The following is a 26,199-nucleotide window of genomic DNA, read 5'->3' as shown; positions in this document are numbered from 1 at the left end:
ATTGTCAGTTTTTTTTTCTCAGAAGACTAAGTTCAAATTAATGAAGCAAGTTCACAAGAATTCAAGAACTTCTTAAAACTAATATGCAGAAAATATAAGAACATTACAAAAGAATCCTACAAAGTACTGTACATTGTCTATTTAGAATAATCAATGTGTCAGTTTTGTATTTTATATTGTTTTGCACTTTTTTCTTGCCCCTTTTACATAGGGGTCTACAAGAAATTCTCTTTTAATTGAGAATACAGTTGTCATCTCTTCTTTGATTTGGCAATAGCCAATATATTACCGGGATATTTACCTTGAACAGTGTGAAAAGCTCTTTCATAATAATTGGATAAATTGAAAAGTTCAGAAGCTCACAATCAATACTTATATCATATAATTAATAATAGTATTAATCAACATTATTAAGGAAGTTGTCAGCATATAGCCAACATAGCTATATAGTCTAATCAAATAATACATAAATAAATAAATGTAATAATAGACATATATCATCACATCAGTTTAATCAGTCAAGAACAACCTTTCCGAGATTTCAGTAACTTGACCCTCTCCCATCTCAATTTTCAGCTACTTGGCAAGGCTTTTTCATCATCATTTGGGGAGCTAGCTGTGATAATGGAATTTGAAGTACTCTTTATTAAGGTCATGGCATTATCTTGGTTTTAAAATCTTCAGCAGGATTTGTTCTTGAAGGACATAATCATTGATCAGCAATACCCCTGCTGATCTGGGTAAAACTCGTTAAATTGGGCAGTTCCTAATGAAGAAATAGTGCTCAAATGGAAATATCATACAAAAGATTTAAATTTAAATTGTTCAAAAATATTTATTCTATGATATACAGAATACAGAGTAACATAGTTGGAGGAGACCTTGTATGTTTTCTAGTTCAACTACCTGCTTAGGAAGGTAACCATATACCATTTCAGACAAATGATTGTCCAATATCTTCTTAAAACATCCAGTTTTGGAGTATCCTCACTTCTGGAGGCAAGTCATTCCATTGATTAATTGTTCTAACAGTCAGGACAATTCCCCTTAGTTCTAGATTGCTTTTCTTCTTGATTAGTTTCCATCCATTGCTTCTTGTCCTGCCTTCATGTGCTTTGGAGAATGGGTTGACTTCCTCTTCTTTGTGGCAATCTTTAAGGCATTGGAACACTGTTATCATGTCACTCCTAGTCCTTCTTTTCATTTAACTAGAAATACCAAATTCCAGCAACAGTCCCCTAAGCATCTTTGTTGGTCTTCTCTCTGTATTCTTTCTAGAGTCTCAACATCTTTTTTACATTGCAGAAACCAGAAGGAGGTAGAGGAAGATTTTTTCTTCCAATCTTTCAATGGTACATTTGGTAATAATCAGTCACTGTTATTCAATATATCAGTATATATTTATTCAATATATCATTATCTTTTGGGTAATGTAAACTTTGGTAAAAGCTTTTTTCCCTTTATTCTTCCTTCTGCTTTTATTCATTTACTTTAAATATTATAATTGAAAGTTCATAAAATAAAATGAGTCTTTCGATAGCATCATAACTTAAACAGCACGCAGGAAGGAGCACTTTTCTGCCTGTTCCAGAATTAACTGATCCAGTCTTAACTGTGAGCAGCAGGGATATGCATGGTCTGGATGGGAAAGAATTGGGGGGGGGGGGGCAGCAACCTAATTGCAAGCCATAAAACATTATAGTCCAATTGCAATACTCAGAATAGCTGGAACATTCAACATGGCAACACTTGAAACTGCCCGATTTTGATTCATGCTTCACACTGTTTGTTTTCTACTAGAGATAAAATTCTCAGAATTTAAGTGTTTTGTTTTATAGAAGCATACTCAAAATGGCTTTTGAGGTTAAATGGTTTTTGCACATCGCTACTGTTTGTGATTCTGTATAAATATTCACTAAAGCGCAGGACACAACTTCAGCTGCCATAACTATAGCTTTAAGAATAATACTGTAATGTTTGTAATAGATATTATGTTCCTATTCTCTTAGACATTATTTTGGCTGTCTTTCTAAAAGGAAGCTACCCAACATAATATTAAAACATTTATGTTTATGGTAGCATGGAGGGCTTTAAAAGCATATTATAGTGATATATTCGAACCTTTATTCAGAATAAGTATATTACATTTATTTAGACTTGTTTCCAAGTGAGTATTTATTGAATTGCAGCCAATAATCCAAAACTTTGATAATACTCCAAGTTATTAAAAGACTCAGAAATATTTACAATTTATATTCTTATTCTAATTCTTATCTACAATTATACCTGGGAATTAATTTTAACTAAACCAAAAGTCTAATGCTTTGATATTTTTCTTTTCTTTTGTTGATAATCAATCCAGACATGTGTGTGACTTGAAGAGTGAAAATAGTAAAAGAGAATGTGGCAGAAAAAGGAACCATACACTATTAAAGTTTTGCTAATGTAAACTTTGCACAAACAATTTAGAAAATATTTTAAAATGTTTATAAATAATGACTTTATTGTCCCTCTAGGCTGAAGAAAAGGCACATTCAGAGGTAAATATAAATATACTTACTATTTAATAATCAATAAATTAAAACAGTTGTAGTTGTGTGGCATTTTTTCTTATACTAATCAACCTAGCTTTGAGATTTTCTCCTAAGACATTGTTTTAAGGGTTTCAGCACCTGAGACAAGTGTCTCTAGACAAGTCCTTTTAATTAGTGGCATTCTGATTGTACAGTGGTCTTCTCTATGATACTTCCTCATTATATGTTCATAAAGATCTCAATATTTATCATAACTTTTTCTTGGGTGTCACAGCCTAATAATCATATCAATTTCAAATATATACTGGTGTTTTACAACAACATTGTTTACAACATTGTACTATATTTACAACATTGTACTATATTTTCATGGTACATTTATCTGGATAAGTACAGTAATAAATATATTGCTGCAGCATGATGTACGGTTATCAATAAGGATATTAATGACAGAAATTTAATTATCTTGTCATCTGCCCAGACCAATCACCACTGTATTGAATCTATTTTAAAATGGTAAACTACATCTTAGAGTACTTTTTTAAAAAAGCAAATATTGTAGGTTTGATAAAGAGTAACGGCAGTTTTTGAGGGAATTATTTTGGGATTTCACCAAGTATATACATCATTAAACCTGTTTTTGACAAGTTTAAAAGTAACATTTTGTTTTGGGGTATAATTCAGCATTCACTAACTTCTGGAAAAAATACTTCTGAGTTCTTAAAACATATGTTTACTTATTTATGTATTCAACAGTGAGTTGCATATCATTCATTTTATGAATATCAAAACAATGGGATTTATTTGCATAAACATGGAATGGGCAACAGATTAGATAGCTTTAAAAGAAGTTAAACAATTTTGCAACTGATAAGCTGTCCCAAAGTACAGTTTAGTCATGATAGTTATGGACAGAATGCAAGTATGATTGCATAATAGAATGCAAGATGGGATTCTTTCACTCTGATATCCAGCTTAAGTATGAATAGCAGTTATTGGGGAAGAATGTGAAAATATTGCTGCTCACGTTATTTTCAAGGTGGAAGGAGGATGGCTGTCTATTCCAGGAAGCATTTGGCTGCGTACAGTACTATAGTGGTCTATATTTGGTTGTCTATGATACTGGATGAAAGAAGTTTTTCATCCAATGTAGTCCTTGTATTCTTTAATGAAATATTTATATGCCATTCAAGCACACAACCAGGAACAAAAAGCACAGTGATATTTTTTGTTCTAGATCAGGGCTGTCAAACTGGCGGTCCGTGGGCCAGATGCATCACGCACAGGCCACACTCATCCCAGCTCCGCGAAGGGGGAAAAACATCGCAAAACGTCGCATGATGGCAACATGACGCTGCGAGTTTGACACCCGTGTTCTAGATTATTAAATGGTCTTTATTCAAAGCAAGCGAATAAAATATCATATTTTAGAACTCTTTGTATTTGTTGTCATACCTAGCAAATTCATAAATTACGACGGGAACTGGTTGCATCTCAGGAAAAAGTGGCCACCCTAACATCACAATTGTCAGCAAATGTAAGTTATTTATTATCATAATAATTTTGATATATTTTTATTCTGCATATATATCCACAGTAAATCTGTGAGAAAAATTGCTGTCACTGCCACTTAGGGGAAAAAAGGTTAAAGAAATAATATTCTGAGTTTTAAGTGAGCTATGTGTTACATCACAAACAAATGTCAAGGGAGTTCTTCCAACATGAGTGTACTAATAAATTCTGCTTATAAATCATGACAGTGTATTTAAGTACCAGCTGCGCAAAAGCAGAAGCATCAACAAAACAAAATAAAAAAGGAAGGCAGCATTAAAACACTAAATGCATAAAAATAAATTAAAACTTTTCTACTCTTTTTGTAACGAACAGAACTCCATGTAAAAAAAAATACTTTATAGTTTCAGGTCACTGAAAACCTCTGGGAGCACAATGATTACTGATTGCTTTTATTTAAAATATTTTATAATATTTGAGTTTATGAATAAATATGATTAAGAATAGGAAGCCATGAAGAGGCTGGAAATTGATTATGTGCTATCAAGTCTTAGCAATTACATAGATTTAATCCAAATTGTTTTCTTGGTTAAAATACAACAGTGGTTTACCTCTGCCTTCCCCCATGCAATATGAATTGATGCCTTTGCCATCTAAAGTGATCATCTTCCTTTATTGCTGATGTCCAATGTAGATGCATATCCCTTTAATTGGGTGACTCTTCTGGGAATATCTACTCTTGACATACACTCCCAATAATATTCATTCATTCCTCTCAGAAAGCCTCATACCACACTGAGACAGCATAGCAGGATTTGTAGGAGGAAGAAGGGGAATACTGAAAAACGAAGCTCCAATATGGTATTATTTTACAGAGCTGAGATGGGAAATTGCATTTATTTGTTAAATTTATTTGTTAAATTTATTTGCCACCTATCCTGACATGAGCTAGTGTAGGTGACTCTAAAGTAAAATAATTAGTAAAATAATTTTAAAAAGAAGATCAAAGTAAGGAAATTCATTTCCATATAATCCATGTAATGGGACAATTTTGGAAATCATCCTTATTTATTTAATAATGGTGCCCACTCAAACAATATAACTTTGGGCAACATACAAGAAAAAAAGACAACAAATTAAACATTTTATATTGCAAATCATTCAAACTTGGATTCTACTTAACCTGACTTAAAAGCCTGGGGCAAGAGATAGGTCTTGACTTCTTTTCTAAAGGCCTGTAGAGTTTATATACTGTACAGTATATCATTACAAAAAGAATGCATTTACAGGGGAAATTGTATGTGTGAATCTATCTTTCACTTTGCTAAACCTCTAGCTTTTGCTTTATCTAATGGGGAAAGGCTGAGGAATTTCCTCAAGCAAAATAGAGAAGGCAATAGATAAACTGGACACTCTGCCTGACTTAACCCAATGGGAGAAAAATATGGACTGATTCATCACTCATGGTTGTGGAATGTATGTGCCAGAAATACAGATAAGAAGATAGTAGAGGTAGAAATCAACAGTGACTATAACAGTGCAGCATTATTATTATTTATAGAAATGGTGTGTTTGTTCATAATAGTGAAACAGATACTGCAAGGACCTTTTATTTATTAGAAAATAAGTTCTTTCTTACATTCAAACTGTATTTTTTGTGGATTTTCTCCAAACACTAAATATAGCTAAGAATTTATTCTAAGAAGTGTGATTCTTATGCTACAAATAGTCCTCAACTTACAATCACAATTGAGTCTAAAATTTATGTTGCTAAGTGAGAAATTTCTTAAGTCAGTTTTGCCCCATTTTACAACTTTTCTTACCACATTTGTTAAGTGAATCATGGTTGTAACATGTAAAATGGTTGTTACAATAATACAATAGTAGAGTTGGAAGGGACCTTGGAGGTCTTCTAGTCCAAACCCCTGCCTAGGCAGGAAACCCTATACCGTTTCAGACAAATAGCTATCCAACATCTTCTTAAAGACTTCCAGGGTTGGGGCATTCACAACTTCTGGAGGCAGGCTGTTCCACTGATTAATTGTTCTCACTGTCAGGAAATTTCTCCTCAGTTCTAAGTTGCTTCTCTCCTTGATTAGTTTCCACCCATTGCTTCTTGTTCTACCCTCAGGTGCTTTGGAGAATAGTTTGACTCCCTCTTCTTTGTGGCAACCTCTGAGATATTGGAACAATGCTATCATGTCTCCCCTAGTCCTTCTTTCTCTTAAGCTAAACATACCCAGTTCCTGCAACCGTTCTTCATGTTTTAGTCTCCAGTCCCCTAATCATCTTTGTTGCTCTTCTCTGCACTCTTTCTAGAGTCTCCACATCTTTTTTACATTGTGGCGACCAGAACTGAATGCAGTATTCCAAGTGTGGCCTTACCAAGGCATTATAAAGTGGTATTAACACTTCACGTGATCTTGATTCTATCCCTCTGTTGATGCAGCCTAGAACTGTGTTGGCTTTTTTGGGAAGCAGCTTCTGGCTCATATTTAAATGGTTGTCCACTAGGACTCCAAGATCCCTTTCACAGTTACTACTACTGAGCAAGTAACCTATACTGTACCTGTGCATTCCATTTTTGTTGCCTAAATGTAGAACCTTACTCTTTTCACCATTGAATTTCATTTTATTAGATAGTGCCCAATGTTCAAGTTTGTCAAGATCCTTCTGTATCCTAAGCCTATCTTCTGGAGTGTTGGCTATTCCTGCCAGCTTGGTATCATCTGCAAATTTGATGAGTTCCCCATTTATTCCCTCATCCAAATCATTGATGAAGATGTTGAAGAGTACTGGGCCTAAAACAGAGCCTTGGGGTACTCCACTGCATACTTTCCTCCATGTAGATGCAGTTCCATTGAGAACTACACGTTGAGTGCGGTTGGTCAACCAGTTACGAATCCATCTGGTGGTGATGCTGTCCAACCCACATTCTTCTACTTTATCTAGTAGTAGGTTATGGTCTACCTTATCAAAAGCCTTACTGAAGTCCAAGTAAACTATATCAATGGCATTCTTCTGGTCCACTAATTTTGTCACATTATTAAAGAATGCAACAAGATTAGTCTGGCATGATCTGTTTTTGACAAATACATGTTGGCTTTTGGCTATTACTTTGTTTGCTTCTAGGTGTTCGCAAATTCGTTGCTTGATTATTTTTTCCAGAATCTTTCCTGGTATTGAGGTTAGGCTGATAGGTCTGTAGTTTCCTGGATCTAATTTTTTCCCTTTTTTGAAGATGGGAACCACATCAGCTCTTTTCCAGTCCTCTGATAGTTCCCCGGTGTTCCAGGATCTCTGAAAGATATAATTCAGTGGTTTTGAGATCTCGCCTGCTACTTCCTTCAGAACCCTGGGGTGTAATCCATCCGGTCCTGGTGATTTGAACTCGTCTAGGGTAGACAGGTGCTCACTTACCATTTTCTTCCCTATTTCAGTGAATCTGGTTTCCCCATTGACTTTGCTTGTCAAAAGCTTGCAAAAGGTGATTGATTGCATGAGCCCTGGACACTGCAAGTGTCATAAATGAGTCAGTTGCCAAGCATCTGAATTTTGATCATGTGGTTATGGGGATGTTGCAATGCTCACAAGTGTGAACAATGATCCTAAGTCACTTTTTGCAGTGCTGTTGTAACTTCAAATGGTCACTAAATGAATTGTAAGTCAAGGACTACCTGCAGTTTTATATATTTTTAACCTGGACAAATCACTCCTAAAAGTATCAAGAACGGAGAATTCCTGAGAAACAAAGCTTCAAGTTTCCTCATAACTTTGGTCATTGAGAAATAGGCAGCTGGGTGCAAAACATTTGCTGTTCTCATACACCAGTCTTCATCTTTGTACTCTGCCAGGGAAATAGAAATATTTAATCGAAAGATCCTACATCTTTCAACATTTGCCCCTAGTACAAACCAGATGCCCTGTTTCTGCTACTATGGCTGCCAGAATATTAAATATGCAACTGTAGGCACAGAGAAGATTTCACCATTTTTCCAATATATATTTTCACAAACTATTGTATTCTGATTTATTTATTGTTTTGATGTTACTCTAGGACAGCAGTCCCCAACCTTGGTGGTCTGGCTGGTGGTGGTGGGGGGATCGGGCCATGCAAGAGGTGGACTGGCACACATGTGCACTCATGCAAGTGGCAGGCCATTGCGCATGCTCACCCAGCTTGACTGAAATATAGACATACATGCCAACTCTCCACTTGCACGAGTCGAGCTATGCGCCTGCTAGCCCACCTCTCACATGGTCCTATTCAGAATAGGCCAGTGCCCAGTAGTGGGCCATAGCCCGGGGGTTGAGGCTCCCTGCTCTAGGAGATCTGAGGGAATAGGAAATTGAACCTTCTTGAAACTATTCTGTATAAATGCAGGCAGTCCCAGAACCATTTTTTTTTACATATAAGGAAGATGCTCTCCAAAGCAAATGGGGGAAATTTCCCCTCGCCCCATTCACAATGATTTCCATTGATATTTTCACCATGTTTATTTTAGCTTCAAGGCAACATTGAAATGCATGCAGCTTGTTTAGGAAACCAGATCATTTACTGTGGATCCTCTTTAAATCTTCCATTGAAAATTTTTGGCATTGTTAAAGCAAACAAGCAAAAAATGGTAATGAAGTCTGGCAATCTAGCGTGGAAATGTTTCCATACATTTGATACATAAATATAAAATTAAATTTAAAATATATAGTTTTGAGCAGGTAACGTTGTAATAGAAGAAATTACTGTAAGTAGAAGCAGACCTGTTGAAAATAATGAGATGGCAAAAATGCATTCAAGCTTCATTTCCGGATTTTACTGAATCCTTTTAAATCCTGATTATATTTGAATGTTTCCTCCTTTGTCACAGGCCCATCTTGTAGCTGCATTTGAAAAAAGCTTAGGGAATATGACAGGCCGGTTACAAAGCCTAACAATGACAGCTGAACAAAAGGTATGTTTGAACCAGCAAATGCTGTAATGTGGAGAATCTAACTTAATCCAATGGCACTGACGTATATTAGAGTTTGCATTGATAGAGGAGTACAGCAATAAACAAACAGGTGCATCTTTCTTTCATTATCCATGCTATCAATTTTTTTCAATAAGACTCTATAAGAATCACACTACTCATAATTACAGTTAGCAAGCTGTATCAGAAAGAGGTGGGATGATAAAATCTTTCATTTTCAAGTTTTAATTAAAATATTTGTGACTCTGGATTTAATGTGTATTAAACATTTAACAACAAAAGCTGGTTATAAAACAGCAAAAGTAACTTGGCAACATTATCAGAATACTAAATATCAGTTGACAATGTTTCATGTTTTAGCCTTTCAGTCAATGTTGTCTTGAGGGGGTGGGACAAATAGATTTGCTTGACTTCACTATTGAGTATATTTAACATAATAGTTGACATGTGAATTTAGGATATAATTTTGGTTTATGTTGCATCACATTGGGTGGCTAGTTCTTGACATTGCAGTACTCTAAACAATTTTCCAAGGAACTCACGAAAGATTTTGTCTGGTTTCCAAGATGTTTTTCTAGCCACATAGTATTTTTATAGCTTTCCCTGTTTTCTGCCATTGAAAAAAGAAAGAAAAAAAGAAAAAAGAGCAGTCCCGCTTTAAGTATTTATAGCACGGGCGTAAAACTTGTTGCGTCACATTGCCGTCACGTGACATTTGATGACGTTTTCTCCATTTGTGGACCTGGCACATCCGGCCTGTGGGCCACCAGTTCGACACCTCTGATTTATGGGAATACAAATTTGTTTTAAGAATCAATGAAAAATTAAGTCAATCAAAACTTTACATCCGTGTGTATGTGTATGTAATTTAGAATGCTGCATAAAATTAGCAGTCATTTACAGTGTGAGAAAAAGGGAGAGCAGTGAAACTGGATAGAAAAAGCTACATTTTATGTCATTAGTTTAAAATTGCCCTAAACGAGAGGTTATTCAATGCTAAAAATAAATAAACAAGGTGAGTCTTCCATCTAAAGTGATAACAACTTCATAAGAATGTGTGCTTTATCAAAAAAGAAAAATTATACAACAAAAAAAAAGAAACATTTTTCTTCTTGTGTTCTATCACAATTTACTTGCTAACCTTGCATTCAGAATTCTTGAAAAAAATGAATGGATTCATTTTGGGTACATGGAAAATAAAATGTTTGAAACCTTAAATATTAAAATGAATGAAAAATAAAGTATGGGGATATTCTGGGAGCTGACATCCATATATATTAAAATTGCTGGGGCTGTGTAATAGTGATATCAGTGACAAATGTCTTAACTATAGAATGACATATGTAAATTTAAACAAATGATGTAATTTTCGATTTAAATGAATGGCACTATAAGACTCCCTAAAGGTGGTTTGAATGAAGATTTTGTTATACTGATATTGACTTTGATAAGCTTTTTCTAAATATCCTAATATGATTTGACTAGCAATAAATGTTTTAAAGGATTTAACTTTCAGTATATAAAATGAGAGCTGGAAACTATAATGGAAGAAGCAGGTATAGGTTCAACTATACATTGCACTTACTAAATAATTTCATACTACATTTTCTCCCACGTAATAAATATGTGAAATATCATGCATGTCTTCACAAATGTTTATTTTTTTTCTCTAAAACTTCTTACTTGCAGCAGTTGTACAGATAAATAACTTCCAATTTAAGGACTTTACATTTGATTAGCAGAGATGAGAAGCAAACATGAAACCTAATTTTCTCCTTAGTTTCACTTGCGTTTTTCACGTACACCTTGTTTTCATTCCAATTTGTGTGTTTTTACCCCAGAGGATAAAACCTAATTACTGTGACACATTTTGAGCCTTTCCCTCCTGTTCCCAAAGGAATCAGAACTCATAGAACTGCGGGAAACCATTGAAATGCTGAAAGCTCAGAACTCGGCTGCACAGGCTGCTATTCAAGGAGCTCTGAATGGCCCTGACCACACTCAGAGAGGTACGATATTCTGTCTTACTTTACAGGGCTGTAATGACAGCTCATTACCAGCTTTCTGTTTTTTTCAAAAGAATGGGTTTTGTGCCACATTTGTAGAACCTTCCATATGAACATGAATGTTTGCAATGTTTCCAAATCTTAAAAAGTTCAACTTCGAAAGTTATTTATTTATTTATTATAATTTGTCAAACAGAAACAAAAACAGGAATAATATATAAAAATGCAATGACAGGGACGACAGGCACATTAGTGCACTTATGCACGCTCCCTCTACGGACCTCTTAAGTATGAAGTGAGGTCCACGGAAGTCAATTTGTGACTAAAATTGTGAAAATTTGTAGCTGAGGCAACTGAATCAGGTAGGGCATTCCAGACTTTGACAACTCTATTACAAAAATCGTATTTTTTACACTGAGGTTTAGAAGTTATTGATTTACAAAGAGTTTGCTTCTTCTGAGGAACTACTAAACACTCCTGGGTGACAAATTGCACATTAGGGCTAGAATCACCCATAGAGCTCAAGCCAACAATGTGGAATTGAAGGGCAGTTCTGCATTTTTCAATTTTCTATCCACTTATACTAAATGGGACTGGAGATGGCATAAATGATGCCAACTCAGACTGGCATAAGCAGGATCATGCTGCCTTTAATTACGCATACAGACTTGGACTTGATTGTTCTTTGTACAAGAACAATTTTCATTAATTTTATTCTGCAATCTGTAAGCCATTCCACATGATGTTTCAACAGACATAAGCAGAAGAAGAAAAAGAAGTTTCAAAAGAGAACAGTACTTAAGAAGTCTCCATTAATTTATACGTTCCATTAATTTATACTCTGTTTTTGATTTAGTAAAAACGATCAAGAATAATCAAGAGATGTATTAAATGCTTTATATCGTTTCTTAATAGTCACAATCATAGTCTGGATAAAGGATATAGGAGAGTTTAATATAATATTTGAAACACTAGAAAAGGAGTTACCGTATTTTTCAGAGTATAAGACGCACCTTTTTCCTCAAAAAAGAGGCTGAAAATCTGGGTGCGTCTTATAAACTGAATACAGCATTTTTTGCCTCCTGAATCCCCGCCCCTTCACCAAAATGGCCGTGCATACCCTTATGGAGGCTTTCAGAGAGCTCCTGGGGGCTGGGGAGGGCACAAATGAGCAAGCAATGGGCTGTTTTCCCCCCAGCCCCCCCAGCACTCTATAAGCCTCCATAAGGCTATGTATGCCATTTTTTTGACAAAAAACGGGCCCGTTTTTGTGAAAAATGGACCATTTTTTGCTCATTTTTGGCCCACCTCACCCCCCCCCCCCCAGGAACACTCTGCAAACCTCCCAAGGCTATTCATGCCTTCTTTTTTAAAAAAAACTGGCCCATTTTCACAAAAAACAGGCCATTTTGGGGAGGTTTGCAGAGTTTTCCTTTTGGAAAGCTCTTTAACTGATTGATTACATTGATCAAGTGCTGTGGCAGCAGAAACAAAGTCTTAGGTGCTGCAGATTGTCAGCAATTTCCTTCTCCAGCACATGGATAAATACACTTGGAAACATCTACCTATCTACTCTCTCTCTCTCCCTACCTATCTACTGTATTTATCTCTCTCTCTTTCTCTATCCCTCTATCTACCTACCTACCTACTCTCTCTCTCTCTCTCCCTACCTATCTACTGTATTTTTCTCTCTCTCTATCTCCCTTTATCTACCTATGCACCTACCTCTCTCTCTCTCTCTCCCTCCCTCCCTATCTATTATATTTCTCTCTCTATTTCTATTTCTCTCTCTCTCTATCCTTCTACCTATCTACCAAGCTACCTACTCTCTCTCCCTCTCCCTACCTATCTACTGTATTTCTCTCTCTCTCTCTCTCTCTCTCTCTCTCTCTCTCTCTCTCTCTCTCTCTTTCTCTCTCTCTATCCCTCTACCTACCTATCTACCTACACACACTCTCTCCCCCCTACCTACCTATTAAATTTCTCTCTCTTTCTCTACCTCTCTATCCCTCTATCTACCTACCTACTTTTTAAAAAATTTGCCTCTTCAAAACCTTGGTGCATCTTATACTCCGAAAAATATGGTACATGGGGGGAAAAGTCCACACTATTTCATTTCTCTTTATATTATAGATTTGCGAATAAGGCGACAACATTCATCTGAAAGTGTTGCCAGCATCAATAGTGGTACAAGCCATTCAAGCATGGGTAGCAGTAATGATGCTGATTGTAAAAAAAAGAAAAAGAAAAATTGGGTAAGTATTAAGTAAAATTGACTGCCTGTCCTTTTGTATAATTCTTTATTTCATAAATAATATAATGAATGAACCATGTAAATCACTGTTTTAATGCCCTTGATAAATATAGTTGTTGATACTGATATAATGGTGATATACTAGATAGGTATATATATGTATATTGCATCTTACTCTATTGTTCATGTATCAAGATCACATCATATTGTTGATGAATATGACTACATAATAACAGGCTTCACAAGTTACTATATTTGTTCACTATATACAATATATTAATTATCCAAAGTACTTAATAGGATGATCCATGAAATATGGTAAAAAAGTCAAGATAGCAGCCACAAAGTTGCAATTGAAGTTTGTATTGTTTTAAATGTTTGTCATGCATTAAAAGCAGGCATACTTTTATCACATTCTTGCCGATACTATCTTTCTTTTTGAAACCACATTCTGTAGATATTCTTGGTAGTTTATTGTTCCATGAAAGAAATGTAGTAAATATCTTGAAAAAGTAAAGAAAGATAAAGGTCTTGCACTGAGAGACAAACCTCAAGAACTCGAATTTTACTGACACAAAAGTAGGAAAATACTTTTTATTGTTTAAAATATGTTTATTACACAGGTAATATTTTAAAAATACTGATTCCAACGTCATTCCCTTGATTTGTAATTGCACACTCTTTCATGTTTCTGCAAGGTGAACTCTAGAGGAAGTGAGGTGAATATAAAATCCTGGAAAATTTGGCATGCATCTCAAAGAATTCTATCTTGGCATGATTGCTATTCATTTTGGCATTAGGCTTTTGTACCCTTCTGAAATATTATCCTTTATGTCTCCTTAATGTTTCTCTTCATATTATCTCCAACTTTAAAATCTGGAAAGGGGAAGTGTTGCCAAAATCCATTTCTTTCTTATTAGAAAACATAAAACGGCGAAAATAAATGCTGGATGATGGTTAACCAGCTCTTAGCCTCCCAGTTCTTGAACAGGGATGGAAGAGAAAGTTGATTCAACTTCATACAAACCAATCTCTGCTTTCCAAAGTAACATGCCAACTGGAATGCAATATTTTCCCTCTATTTTGGCCCTTCTCCAAATAGTGCAATGCAGTTCTTCAAACAAAATATCTGCCAAAAGACACACATTAGAGAAAACTGCAAATGAAAAGGTGGATACTAGCAGATATTACAAAAATGCAGGTAATAGTGAAAATCATATACAAACTGTATATCTTAAGAAAAAATATATACAAAATGATATTTTTACCAACAGAAGTTAAAAATTCTGGTGAGGGAAATCTATATATATATATCAAATAAATTGAAGTTCTAGCAAATAAAAGAGACGTATATCCAATTCTATTTTTGAACTGACTCTTATGAAAGAAAATATTCCAAATTTAACTGAAGGTAATAAAAGAACTACTTGGGGACCATATTTTCCCCTTGATTTAAGTAATCTGTTTGCTCATAAGAAGTCTTTGACATAAAAGATATAGTGCTTATTAGAGACCTAGCTTTTGCCATTTCAACTATTGAAATAAATGGCTGTTTGGCTATTCTGAACCTTTCAATAATGGATAAGAGCTTTTAGACAATAAAGGCCATGCTTGCATACATGAACTTGTGTCTTTAAAAGAACTTAAGCAAATGCTTTCTGTTTCCAACCCTTTCAGCTTCTTGTCAGTGAAAAAGCAAATACTGCAGCTTCAAAATGCTTATTTCTAATCAGTGCTACTGTGGAAGTTATGACATCTAATATTTCTGGGACAAAATGGCTCCTCCCTTAAATAAAGCACAATATCATATTGATTGGAATTCAGTCTATTTTATAAGCCAGTGACTGTTTAAAAAAATGTACTTATTTAAGACCGATCATCTTAAAGTGAATGCCAGAAAGCAGGTGTTTCACAACAGGTGTGGGGTTTTAAATCAGTATCTGTTTATCAGTACAGTTCGATTGTGCATATTTCCTATAACACAGTCCTAAGTTAATTTTAAAAAAAACACCCTCCCATGTTTCTAAAGATACTGTGTTGCACATGTTTATGTCCTGCTTTGTCTATACACTTACCTCAGGTACTAGCTAGTTGGCCTCTACAAACTAACCTCCTACAAGAACTCTCTCAAATATGAGGAGAGCTAAATTGTCAAAGATATTGATGTTCCTTTCTTTTCTCCTAGCTAAGGAGTTCATTCAAACAAGCTTTTGGGAAGAAGAAGTCATCAAAACCTCCTTCCTCCCATTCTGACATAGAAGAAGTCACAGATTCATCTCTTCCATCCTCACCTAAATTACCTCATGGCTCTGGAGACTGTGGATCTACTTCAATCAGGCCATCCCAATCAACTTCACTGTATGTTTATTCTTTGAGAAATGTATCTTTGCGAAAGTGTCTTTTTTTATAGGATAGTTTTGGAAAATAAGTCACTATTATTTCTGAAATATGGTCATGAGCTACCAAGAAGCTTAATAATAATTGGAATCAGCAACTATAATTGGAATCAGCAACTCTGTTGCTAAACAACATGGTTGTTGAGCAAAATCACTTAACTGCACCTGACTTACAATGCCACTTCCATGCTGTTGTTAGGTGAATTAGCCATGATTTTTAAGTGAGACATCATATGACTTGCAATTTTACTGCTGGCTTCTGCATTGCCTTTGCTTGTGAGAAACCAGCTAAGAAGCATGCTGATGGCAATCAGATAACTGCAGGATGCTAAAATGGTTATATGTGAGAGGACCGGTCATAAACATACTTTTTTAGTACCATTGCAACTTCAATACCATGTTTCCCCAAAAATAAGACAGGGTCTTATTTTCTTTTGATCCCTGAAATAAGCACTTGGCCTTATTTTTGGGGAGTTCTTATTATTTTTGAGGTGCAGGAGGCAGCGAGCGTGGTCACCACATGGCTGCTGCTGTGTTGCAATATTTTTGGGAGGGCTTGTTTTCGGGGGATGGCTTATTTTAGCGCATGCACTCAAAAGTCTGATTGGGCTTATTATCTGGGGAGGTCTTATTTTCAGGGAAACAGTGTAGTTGCTAAACAGGGCAGTCATTAACCGAAGCTACTTATATTTATCTCATGGAAACAGTATTCTTTAATCCTTCCATTATTATTACATTTCATATTAAGTTGTTGCTTTTTAAAATTAGCTGCCACTTTCCTATGCTTTCCTTTTTTTAAAAAAAATATTCCTTTCTTATCCAAATGTTCAGCTATTTTTATTTGTTTTTTTTTTCTTTTCTGCCTTAAGTAATTTCTAACAGCTTAATTTACTCACATGGCTAAATGTGAAGCTAAAAATCTATAGGAAGAATAACCTGTATATATCTCCCCTCTACATTTTCTATGGAACCTCTTTCCAATAATAAGCAAAAAAAAAAGCCTCTAAACCAATAATTCCCCTTGGTTTTCTCAAACCCAAGCAATGTAAGTCTGCAAAAACACATATAGTATTCATGAATGCACATGAATGTAAATAAAATCCAGTCAATAGGGTAGGAAAGAAGGAGCCACTCCTTGTTTAATAATGAATTGACAAATTAAAATGAATTGTGCAAAAATAATGTGTTTCTCATAATAGCCTGCCAGTTTCTTGAATCACTAGACACAGACCCCCTTTTGTTCAATCCTAGAAACTCTTTGACCATGAATACAATAACTTTGATGATTGCTGCTTATAATGAAACTGGTGTAGCATGGCCCAGCAGCTCTCAAGCTAATAACATTATGACAATATATCCCAGCTACCTTCTGTAACCAGTAAGAGAAAGCAGTTTAAAATGTAAACCCTGGAGCCCTGGCATTTACATAGCTGTGGAACACTGAGGTAGGCTAGATCTGTTGTAATACCCTTCACTCTTGACTGCAATAAATACTTGTACAAGCTGAGCCAAATAGATCAATTCCTGGACAGATAGAAGTTTGTAGAGTTACAGTTACAATCATGCTGACATGAAACATGCCACTTGCCACTGCAAAACATTCTGCTGGTTGTGGATCAAGAAACGCTACCCATGTCAACATATATATTAAACTGCAGTGATGTGTTAAAAGGGACTTTCTTTCTTTCTGGTTCACAATTATGCACCATAATAGTGCAATTGTGATTCCTCATGATACATCTGTTTGCTGAGGTGCAACATTTCAAATTATCAATTGGGCAGAGGCAGATATCAAATATCTGAATGTTTTGACATGCTCAAATAATATTTTTGCGAATCAGCCTATCGGGAAAAATATGCTGTCCTAGCAGTTTCTCTTAAAATGGCAAATTAAATCTCCCTTAAATATATGACATAAAATAGCAATCTTGCATGTAACGACTGCACTCCAAAGCATGCTGACAAAAAAATCACACTGAATACTGTAAAACCTTAAAGTTGTATCTTAAGTCTCATAGATTTTGGTTTTGATCATTGTGGTTTATGTTGTTCCCACATTCAACATGATATTGAAAGGCATAAACAAGAGTTGTTTAAACTGTGGCATAATCTTCATATTTAGTTATCATTCCCTCTTAAAACTTTTATTTTTTCATTCTACTGCATTTTTTATTCTGTTTCTTTCTTGGTTTCTTATCTTCTAAACCATTTCCTTTACTTTCTTTCACTTGCATCTGTCTGTCTAATGCGTGTATATGCAGGTCATCTCTATTCTGGGCTCCAAAGAAAAGGCAAAATGGTCCCGTGATCTACAAGCATAGATCCCGGTAAATTGGCACAAGGGGCTTGGAGTTATTTATCCAAGAAATAGACGGATGTTCTCTATTTTCTCCCTAAAACGTCTTTGCAGGCATGCTTTGAAAATACAGTATATCGATTATATGTTGTAGAAAAAACTAGAACTAAAAGACTATTATGTGAACAATGGTGTGGTTGCTATTGTACATCAGTTTAATAATGAGCAGAAAGGGACATTTTTTTAAGCTCCAAAGGAAAGAATTAAAAATTGAATTTTCAGTTTTAATTCACTATTAAAGTTTAAATGTTCCCGATTTCATCTTACATGGTGTCAGAAACAGAAGCATGATGTCATGCATATGTATTTACTTCTGCCTGTTATGCCAGGCACAAAATATTGAATATTAGCATTTTTGACATTGTTACAGATTAAATTCTACAGTCATAGCATAGACATTTTGAACACCATAAAAAAGAAATCAATTGAAGTCAGTTCACATATACTGATATTTAACATACATAAGTATTGTGTAACCTCATTATATATGAGTTGGACTGAAAGACAAATAATCTGAAAAATCATATCAAAAGAGAAAAACAATAGTTTAATAGTAGTAATGAAGTTTCTAATTGTACTATTTTGGAAATCATTTACTTTTAATGAAAGCAGGGGTACTATTTAATGCAGGAATGATTTGTAAAATGCAGTCCTATTGAATTTGGAATATAAAACATCATTGTTCTTATAAAAGGAAATAAGTACAGTAGAAAAGTTTTAGAAAGAACCTTACAACTTTAACCTAGATACTGTTTCCACTTTCCACTTTTTTTCAATTTAATTGATTCATATTGCTTTGATGAAATTCTCCCTCCTGCCCCTAGGAATCAGCAGCAGAAACCTTTTCTGATTCTTGGATATACTATAATAATACACCGCCATGAGAAGAGAACCTTCCTTTAATTTTCTGCCTCTTTACCTTCTCTTCTTTTTTTAGGATCTGTGAATGCACAGAAGCAGAGGCAGAAATAATTCTGCAGCTAAAAAATGAGCTCAGGGAGAAAGAGCTCAAGCTTACGGATATTCGTCTTGAAGCACTCAGCTCTGCCCATCATCTTGACCAAATTCGGGAAGCTATGAACCGCATGCAGGTCAGTTCTGTGGAACAACTGATTAGGACATTATTTATAGAAAAATAATGCCCTATAGTAATCACCTTGAAGTGAACAGAGCCATGAAATAGGATCGAGGCCAGCAGTCACTATTGGGACTGAAAAATAATTAGATGAAAGACAAATTAGATTGAACCGTTCCTTTCTTTTAAACACCATTATTTTGCATCCCTGTGGTAGTTATTGGCAAAAATTCTCTATAATTGTCAATTCCTTTGCAAAATGTTATAACTTATTCAAAAAGCAGAAGGACTTTTGGGTATTTTAGAAGTATTCTGGTTGCTTCAATCAGAACTACATCAATTTTAACAGAAAATCTTCATAGTTGCTTATTTCAATGGCTCTAACCACTCAATATTATATTTTTGTTCTATGATTGTATTGTTCATCAGATAAGGATAGCCAAATCTGCATATTTCATATTTACTTTACTTCACCTATTAATTTCAAGCATTTAATATGATTGCAATGCTGTGTTCAAAGTGAAAAATTGAAAGAGAGAGTACAATTTAGACCAACCTGAAATCAAGTTCCAAGAATTTGATAGAATGGTTCTTGTACTTGTGGAACTATGAGTCCTTTTGTATTGAAAAGCTGAATTGATGAGATTCAATCTTCTAAACAAAGAAAATAAAACAATTCAGTGCAAGAAAAAGATAGAATGCAGTGCTTAATTTGTTAAATACAGAATAAAAATAAAAAATTCAGAACTAAAAGTTAAAACAATATAGATAGCAGTTAATATGTATCAATATCAATTGAAAGAGGTAATAATAATTTATTAAATTTATATGCTTCCCATCTGAACAACTCTGATCTTTACAATCTCTACACTTGTATGTTATTGAAAATATAGGCAGCAATTTTCAATGTACTGCAGATACATTGAAATATATTTAAGATAGAATGCAAAAAGAAAAGCTAAGAATATTTCTAGGTTAGAAGAGTTCAACTATAGGAATGATTTGAAAGTTCTTATTCTAACCAAAGAGCAAATTAGTTAATATTTACTGAAAGGGTAATTTATCCAAATGTATTTATTCACTTGCCATGTTCACGGTTTTCTTATTCTGAAATTGCCAACAATTGCACGTAAGTAGGTAAATATATAGAAAGATTTCATTATGTACAGACTCACATAAAATATAATTTAGTAAAATTTTTGTATGCAACTGTATTTGTATTAGGTCAGATCTTCTGCTTTCTATATTCTGTGATTACTTAGGGAATCGGTAAATTTTCCTTATGCTGTTTCCAACATTTACTTATAACATTTGTCTAGTTAAGTAATAGTTGTCATTGTCAAAATATCTGAATGACTGCTTGCCAAATTAGAACCTTCATATTTAACTTAGTAGTTTAAAAAAAAGCACTGGGATTAGTTTGATGAGTTAATGAATTTGTCATTGCAGGAGACTTAAAGAAAGAACTGAACCCTTTCTTTCCTTACCATAATATAGAGAGACAGCCTTCATCTGCAATTGATGCTTTCAATGGAAGGAAAGAGATCCTTAATTTGATTTTGGTTTAGTTCTTTAAGTCTATCTTTAATTACATGAAATCTCCCACAAAAACTACTACTTGGATTTATTTCAAAAATATGATAGGCTCAAAGTTCCAGGTGCTATACCAATGAAAACTCTATATTTTTTGCACCTCTGTTAACTGTTTGGTCTTAATGGTTAAATTATTATTATCCATATTATGCCAGAAAGATCAGAAATCTCTACTTAATTATTATTTAATAATTAAATTGTTTATTTAATTGTTTCTTGCTTGTATTTTATATGTTAGAATGAAATTGAGATTTTGAAAGCCGAGAATGATCGTTTGAAGGCTGAGACTGGAAGCACCAGCAAACCTATCAGGCTATGCTCAGAGTCCTCAAGCAGCACATCTTCTTCCTCTTCGCGACAATCTCTAGGTCTCTCTCTGAATAACTTAAACATCACTGATTCAGTTACATCAGGTGAGTAAAAGCTTTGTTCTCTTAACAGATATTCTTGCATCAAGGAACACTTCTCTTTCTCTCTCCTCACACATTACCCCACACTTAACAGACTTCTTGCCAAATATAATTTTATTGTCAAAGTACAGAGAAATGTAATTAAATTTGAAAAGGTGCTCATTATGTAAATGAGGTTTGCAAGTTTGAAAATTAATATAAAATGAAATAACCATGTGTTATATAAAAGAAAATTGAAATACTACATTTTTGTTGTTTCTTTTTATTGTATTGCATACAGTAATAGCAACAGTAGTATTGGCTGGGTGTTTCCTGCTTTCACTTGAGGAAATTTTCTAAGAGAGAAGCTTCTTCCATCAGCAGAATATAGCTCTGTATACAATCTATGCGTATACAATATGTATACAGCAGAATACTATATATAGAAATGGAATAATTAAATATGGATTTATATTTTTTTCTTATGTACATGTGTTATATATGTGTGTCTATACTTATGCATGTATTTTAATTATATAATATATTCATGTTCTTTTTCCATTGTACATATACTAATAATAAGAACCTACCAACAGTTTTTAACTTATTATTTGTGGATAGTTTCTTCTTTTTTAGGGTGGGGGGAAATTGGAGAGTACTTTCTCAGATATTGGGTACCAGCTAGCTTGGGCTTTAAGGATTCAGATATCTCTAAGGGTATATTTGGATTCAAGTCCCCAAAGATAGATAGATAGATGATAGATAGATGATAGATAGATAGATAGATAGATAGATAGATAGATAGATAGATGATAGATAGATAGATAGATAGATAGTTGGATGGATGGATGGATGGATGGATGGATGGATGATAGATAGATAGATGATAAATAGATGATAGATAGATAGATAGATAGATAGATAGATAGATAGATAGATAGATGATAGATAGATAGATAGATAGATAGATAGATAGATAGATAGATAGATAGATAGATAGATGATAGATGATAGATAGATACCCCCAAACTTTAAAATAGGTTTGCATCTACTGTTTTATTTTATTTTTCTAAAATGATGCAAAATGTTTCAAAAACACAAATGTTAAGGATTCAAATATTTGATATCATGAAAAATAGACAACCCAAAATAAGGAAATTACACCAAACATTTTTGCCCTAAAACAAATGGATAACTCTGATTCAAAATAATTTTCAGTCAAGAATATTGTAATCTTTTTGTCATACTTGAAAAATGAACCACTATACTCCTTACCAAACTGAAACTGTATATGACTGTGTATTTTCACTTAATTCACCCTTGCTAAATACTTGAAGATAATTGATGAATTTTATTTGCATTATTGATTTCATTTTGCATATGATTCTCATCTTTCCTCAGGTAGTATTTGTTTAACATAATTTTTCCCTTTGTTCTTGTTTTCTTTTCTGAACCATATGAAAGTACCATTGAAATGATGATTATTTTTGTCTTGGCACTCAATGGAACTCTGCAAATGGATGCAACGTGCTGATTAATATCTTAATACTGTAACCAGTTTGAACAATCAGTCACACAGGGAGATGGTTTGGAATCCATTTATGATCCTCATTAAGTAGATAAGTACTCAGGTAGAATTGGAAATGTTTCTTTTCACATATTACATTCTGACATCCTGAATTGTGATCTGACTCCAAACCATAGAATTCATATATTCAAAATATATATTCATTTTGCTTTTGCCAGCAAACAAAAAAAAATATCAAAGACCATTATAAGGGTAGCCTTTTAAAGAATATATTCACACAAATTTAATGTTATTTTTTAAAAATCATTTATTTATTGTTTGTTTGCTTAGATATTTTACTGGAAGATGTTGCAGATGGAACTCTCCATAAAGAGGGCCAGAATGTTAAGATTATTGTCACAATAAACAAGGGCTACGGTCGATCAAAGGTATTCTGGCTTCCAACTTTTATTGCCAAATGATTATCATAATTATCTTTCTGTAAATGCGACTGTTGCTATAAAGGTTGTTCTGCTCTAATCAGCAGTTTATTCAATTTAGACCACAATAAATAATATTGAAATAATTCATTTTTCTCATGCTGTACTTACATTGGCATCATTTACATTTATTGGCATTTTGGTATAATTATGTGTGATTTATAGAAATGTGGGCATTCATAATTGTATCAGAAGAGCTGTGGTTAGAATGTAGCATTGCAGGCTAATTCTATTGATTGCCAATTGCCAGCAATTCAGCAGTTCAAGTCTCACCAGCTCAAGGTTGATTCAGCATTCCATCCTTCTGAGGTCGGTAAAATAAGGACCCAGATTGTTGGGGTCAATATGCTGACTCTGTAAACTGTTGAGAGAGAACTATAAAGCACTGTGAAGCAGTATATAAGTCTAAGTGTTATTGCTATTGCTAGCAAAAATATTTTAATATAAAATCTGCAACATATTTGGTATATCTGTAACATAAAAATACTATTTTTCTCTGCAGAAAAACACTCAGAGAAGCTTGACAAAATAATTTATCAGTATTGAAGTGACTTCTTTCTTACATCATTTATTTTCTCTCTTTATAGGACCAAAGAATACAGGCATATTTGATAGGTTCTATCAGGGTCAGTGGTAAAACAAAATGGGATGTATTAGACGGTGTAATTAGACGACTCTTTAAGGTAAAATTTTGCAAGTTTAATGCAATGAACATCAATAAGATTTTGTGAGAGATTTGGGGTTACCATATCTTAACTGCAAAAATCCAAATAATTACTAGATGTCAGCAAAAAGACTCAGAAAACTCTACTTATGGGCCAGGTTGGGACCAACCAAATATGTTACTTTCAACCAGTTAATGGGATCGCTTCTTATTATCTATTTGAATAAACAAATATATAACAGGCAAATAAAGGCAAACATATATAAGGAACAGGATATTCCCCACAATCAGTTGAATAAATGGATTTCACATCTTAGACTGATTAGGGTCCATGACATCAGTGTTTGGGGGGGGGGGTCCTTGGTATCTCTGAGCTTGGTTGATATTTCATTACCAAACTAGGAAACATCATCAGTCCTAGAATGGAATGGGGTTTGCTCTTATTTTATATGCTAGTGGTTTGCCCTATCAGTGTTGGTGGGAGTGGCCTTGGTGGTTCCTTGATTTGATTGTTTACTGTTAATTTGTTTGTCTGAGTTGGTAGTTTTTTAATTGGGATGTTATCCAGGGCCATGCTAGAAAATATCTCATTTGAATTACTATAACATGCTGTATATGCGCCTGCCTTTGAAAATTTAACTTCAGTGACCATAGAATACAGCCACATGACTGTGATGGGCAAGACCCTTTTAAGCAGGATTACACTATACTGCTGGTGCTACTTATCACATATAAAACCATATATGGCTTGGTCCCAGATTATCTTTGAACTGTCTGCTCTAAATGAAATGTTTCTATCTTAGGTAGTCCAATCAGGAGTAGTTGCTTTACACTCCCACCTTCTAAAAGTTAGACGGAAAGGAATGACGAAGCAAACTTTTTCCATTGCTGTGCAGTTCTTTAGAAAAAAAACCTGCTTGGAATTTTAAGGACCTTACATTCTGAGCTTTTAAAAGACTGACTTATAAGATAACTTCTAGATCAGGGGTGTCAAACTCGTAGGCAAAGGGCCGGATGCATCACACACTGGCCATGCCCACCCCCATTTTAGCAAAGGGGAAAAAAGTCATGATACATCATGTGACAACAACATGACGCCGCAAGTTTGACACCCCTACTTAGATTAAAATTCATTCCTTTCATAGAACTACCTAAATGCAGCTGGGGTAAATTGAGCTTCATTTGCACATGTGATAAACGTGCCAAAATGCCCCGAACTATTGTTTCCTTCATAAATTGAGAAGATTGAAGTTTCTGGTTTTCTCTAGTTCTTAGTTTTTATGATGATGTTTTTTTAAATACTTGCGTTTTATTATTATAAACTGCCCACAATCTAGGTAGCTGGCAAGATAGAAATAAAAATAATTATAATTATGTCTTATAAAATCCAACAAGAAATACTAGACATTTTTGTATTGTTTTTTGACATTTCCATTTAAGCTTAATGTATATTCTTGATCTGCAAGTTGTGGTAATGAGAATGACATATGAACCAGTAGGTTAATAATTCATTCATTCATACTGCAAACTATTAATGTTTCCATTTGTTGTTGTTTTTAATTATTATTATTTTAGGAATATGTTTTCCGAGTAGACCCAGCTACTAGTCTTGGTTTGAGCTCAGATTGTATAGCTAATTATTGCGTAGGTGATATAATTAGAGCCCATAACCAAGAAGTGCCTGAATTGCTACCTTGTGGATATCTGGTTGGAGATAATAACATAATCACAGTGAATCTTAAAGGTAAAACACACCTTTAATTTATTCCCCTTTTCTTCTGCATACTCTGTAATGTTGTTTTCATAATATGCTGTTCAGAAGAGTAGAAAAAATTATAACTATATGATCAATTGCACTTTTTGTTAGCATAGAAAATCAGGTAAAAATAAAAATAATAATTTAAAATAAATTAATATAATTGTCGGATACCAGCTTGAAGGAGAACATCTTAAGAATAACAGACTGTAAGTATTAAATGACCTGGTACAGGTTAGAATAGTTTAAATATTAAGCAACCTGGTATATCTACCTTGGTATACCGTAGTTGAGATGGCAGCTTTTTAAAACAAGTCTGGAATTGATTATGCTCATTTTCTTCTACATAAGATTTCCACTAATTAGTTTTCCAGTGGTAAATATGATAACTGTAACTTATGTCAGTTTCAGTGTTGGTTCATAAATGCATTATATTTCATCAGTGACTAAATATACACAAACACAGAATGAATTTTAGTCTAAAATTCATTATTACTTAGCTATTCAAATGAAAACAGACATTTCATTTCTAATACTTTTTTGTGAGCTAAGAATCATATTGTAAAGAACAGAATCTTAGAATTTATATACTGATTCAGGAAATTCAAACAAAAATAACATTGACCAGTCAACAGGCAATACGTTGGCGTTAGTGGACTGGATATAGCCACATAATATGAAACCAAGCTG

The 26,199-nt window shown here is 34.1% G+C and overlaps 1 protein-coding gene across 1 annotated transcript in view; it reads left to right on the top strand.

Moving 5' to 3' along the window:
- NAV3 (neuron navigator 3) overlaps window positions 1-26,199 on the top strand; it is a 488,007-nt gene that overhangs the window by 445,647 nt on the left and 16,161 nt on the right. The window contains exons 22-33 of the mRNA XM_081956875.1: window positions 2,517-2,540; window positions 3,994-4,071; window positions 8,912-8,995; window positions 10,911-11,022; window positions 13,153-13,274; window positions 13,972-13,992; window positions 15,459-15,631; window positions 18,963-19,116; window positions 20,932-21,106; window positions 22,941-23,038; window positions 23,677-23,772; window positions 25,329-25,497. Of these exons, the coding sequence (XP_081813001.1) occupies window positions 2,517-2,540; window positions 3,994-4,071; window positions 8,912-8,995; window positions 10,911-11,022; window positions 13,153-13,274; window positions 13,972-13,992; window positions 15,459-15,631; window positions 18,963-19,116; window positions 20,932-21,106; window positions 22,941-23,038; window positions 23,677-23,772; window positions 25,329-25,497 (1,306 nt within the window). The remainder of the gene's footprint in view (window positions 1-2,516; window positions 2,541-3,993; window positions 4,072-8,911; window positions 8,996-10,910; window positions 11,023-13,152; window positions 13,275-13,971; window positions 13,993-15,458; window positions 15,632-18,962; window positions 19,117-20,931; window positions 21,107-22,940; window positions 23,039-23,676; window positions 23,773-25,328; window positions 25,498-26,199) is intronic.

Source organism: Natrix helvetica, assembly GCF_964273705.1.
Source record: "Natrix helvetica genome assembly, chromosome: 6".
NCBI lineage: Eukaryota > Metazoa > Chordata > Lepidosauria > Squamata > Natricidae > Natrix > Natrix helvetica.
The sequence above is the reverse complement of the archived record's forward strand: the minus strand, read 5'-3'. Positions and strand labels throughout refer to the sequence as shown.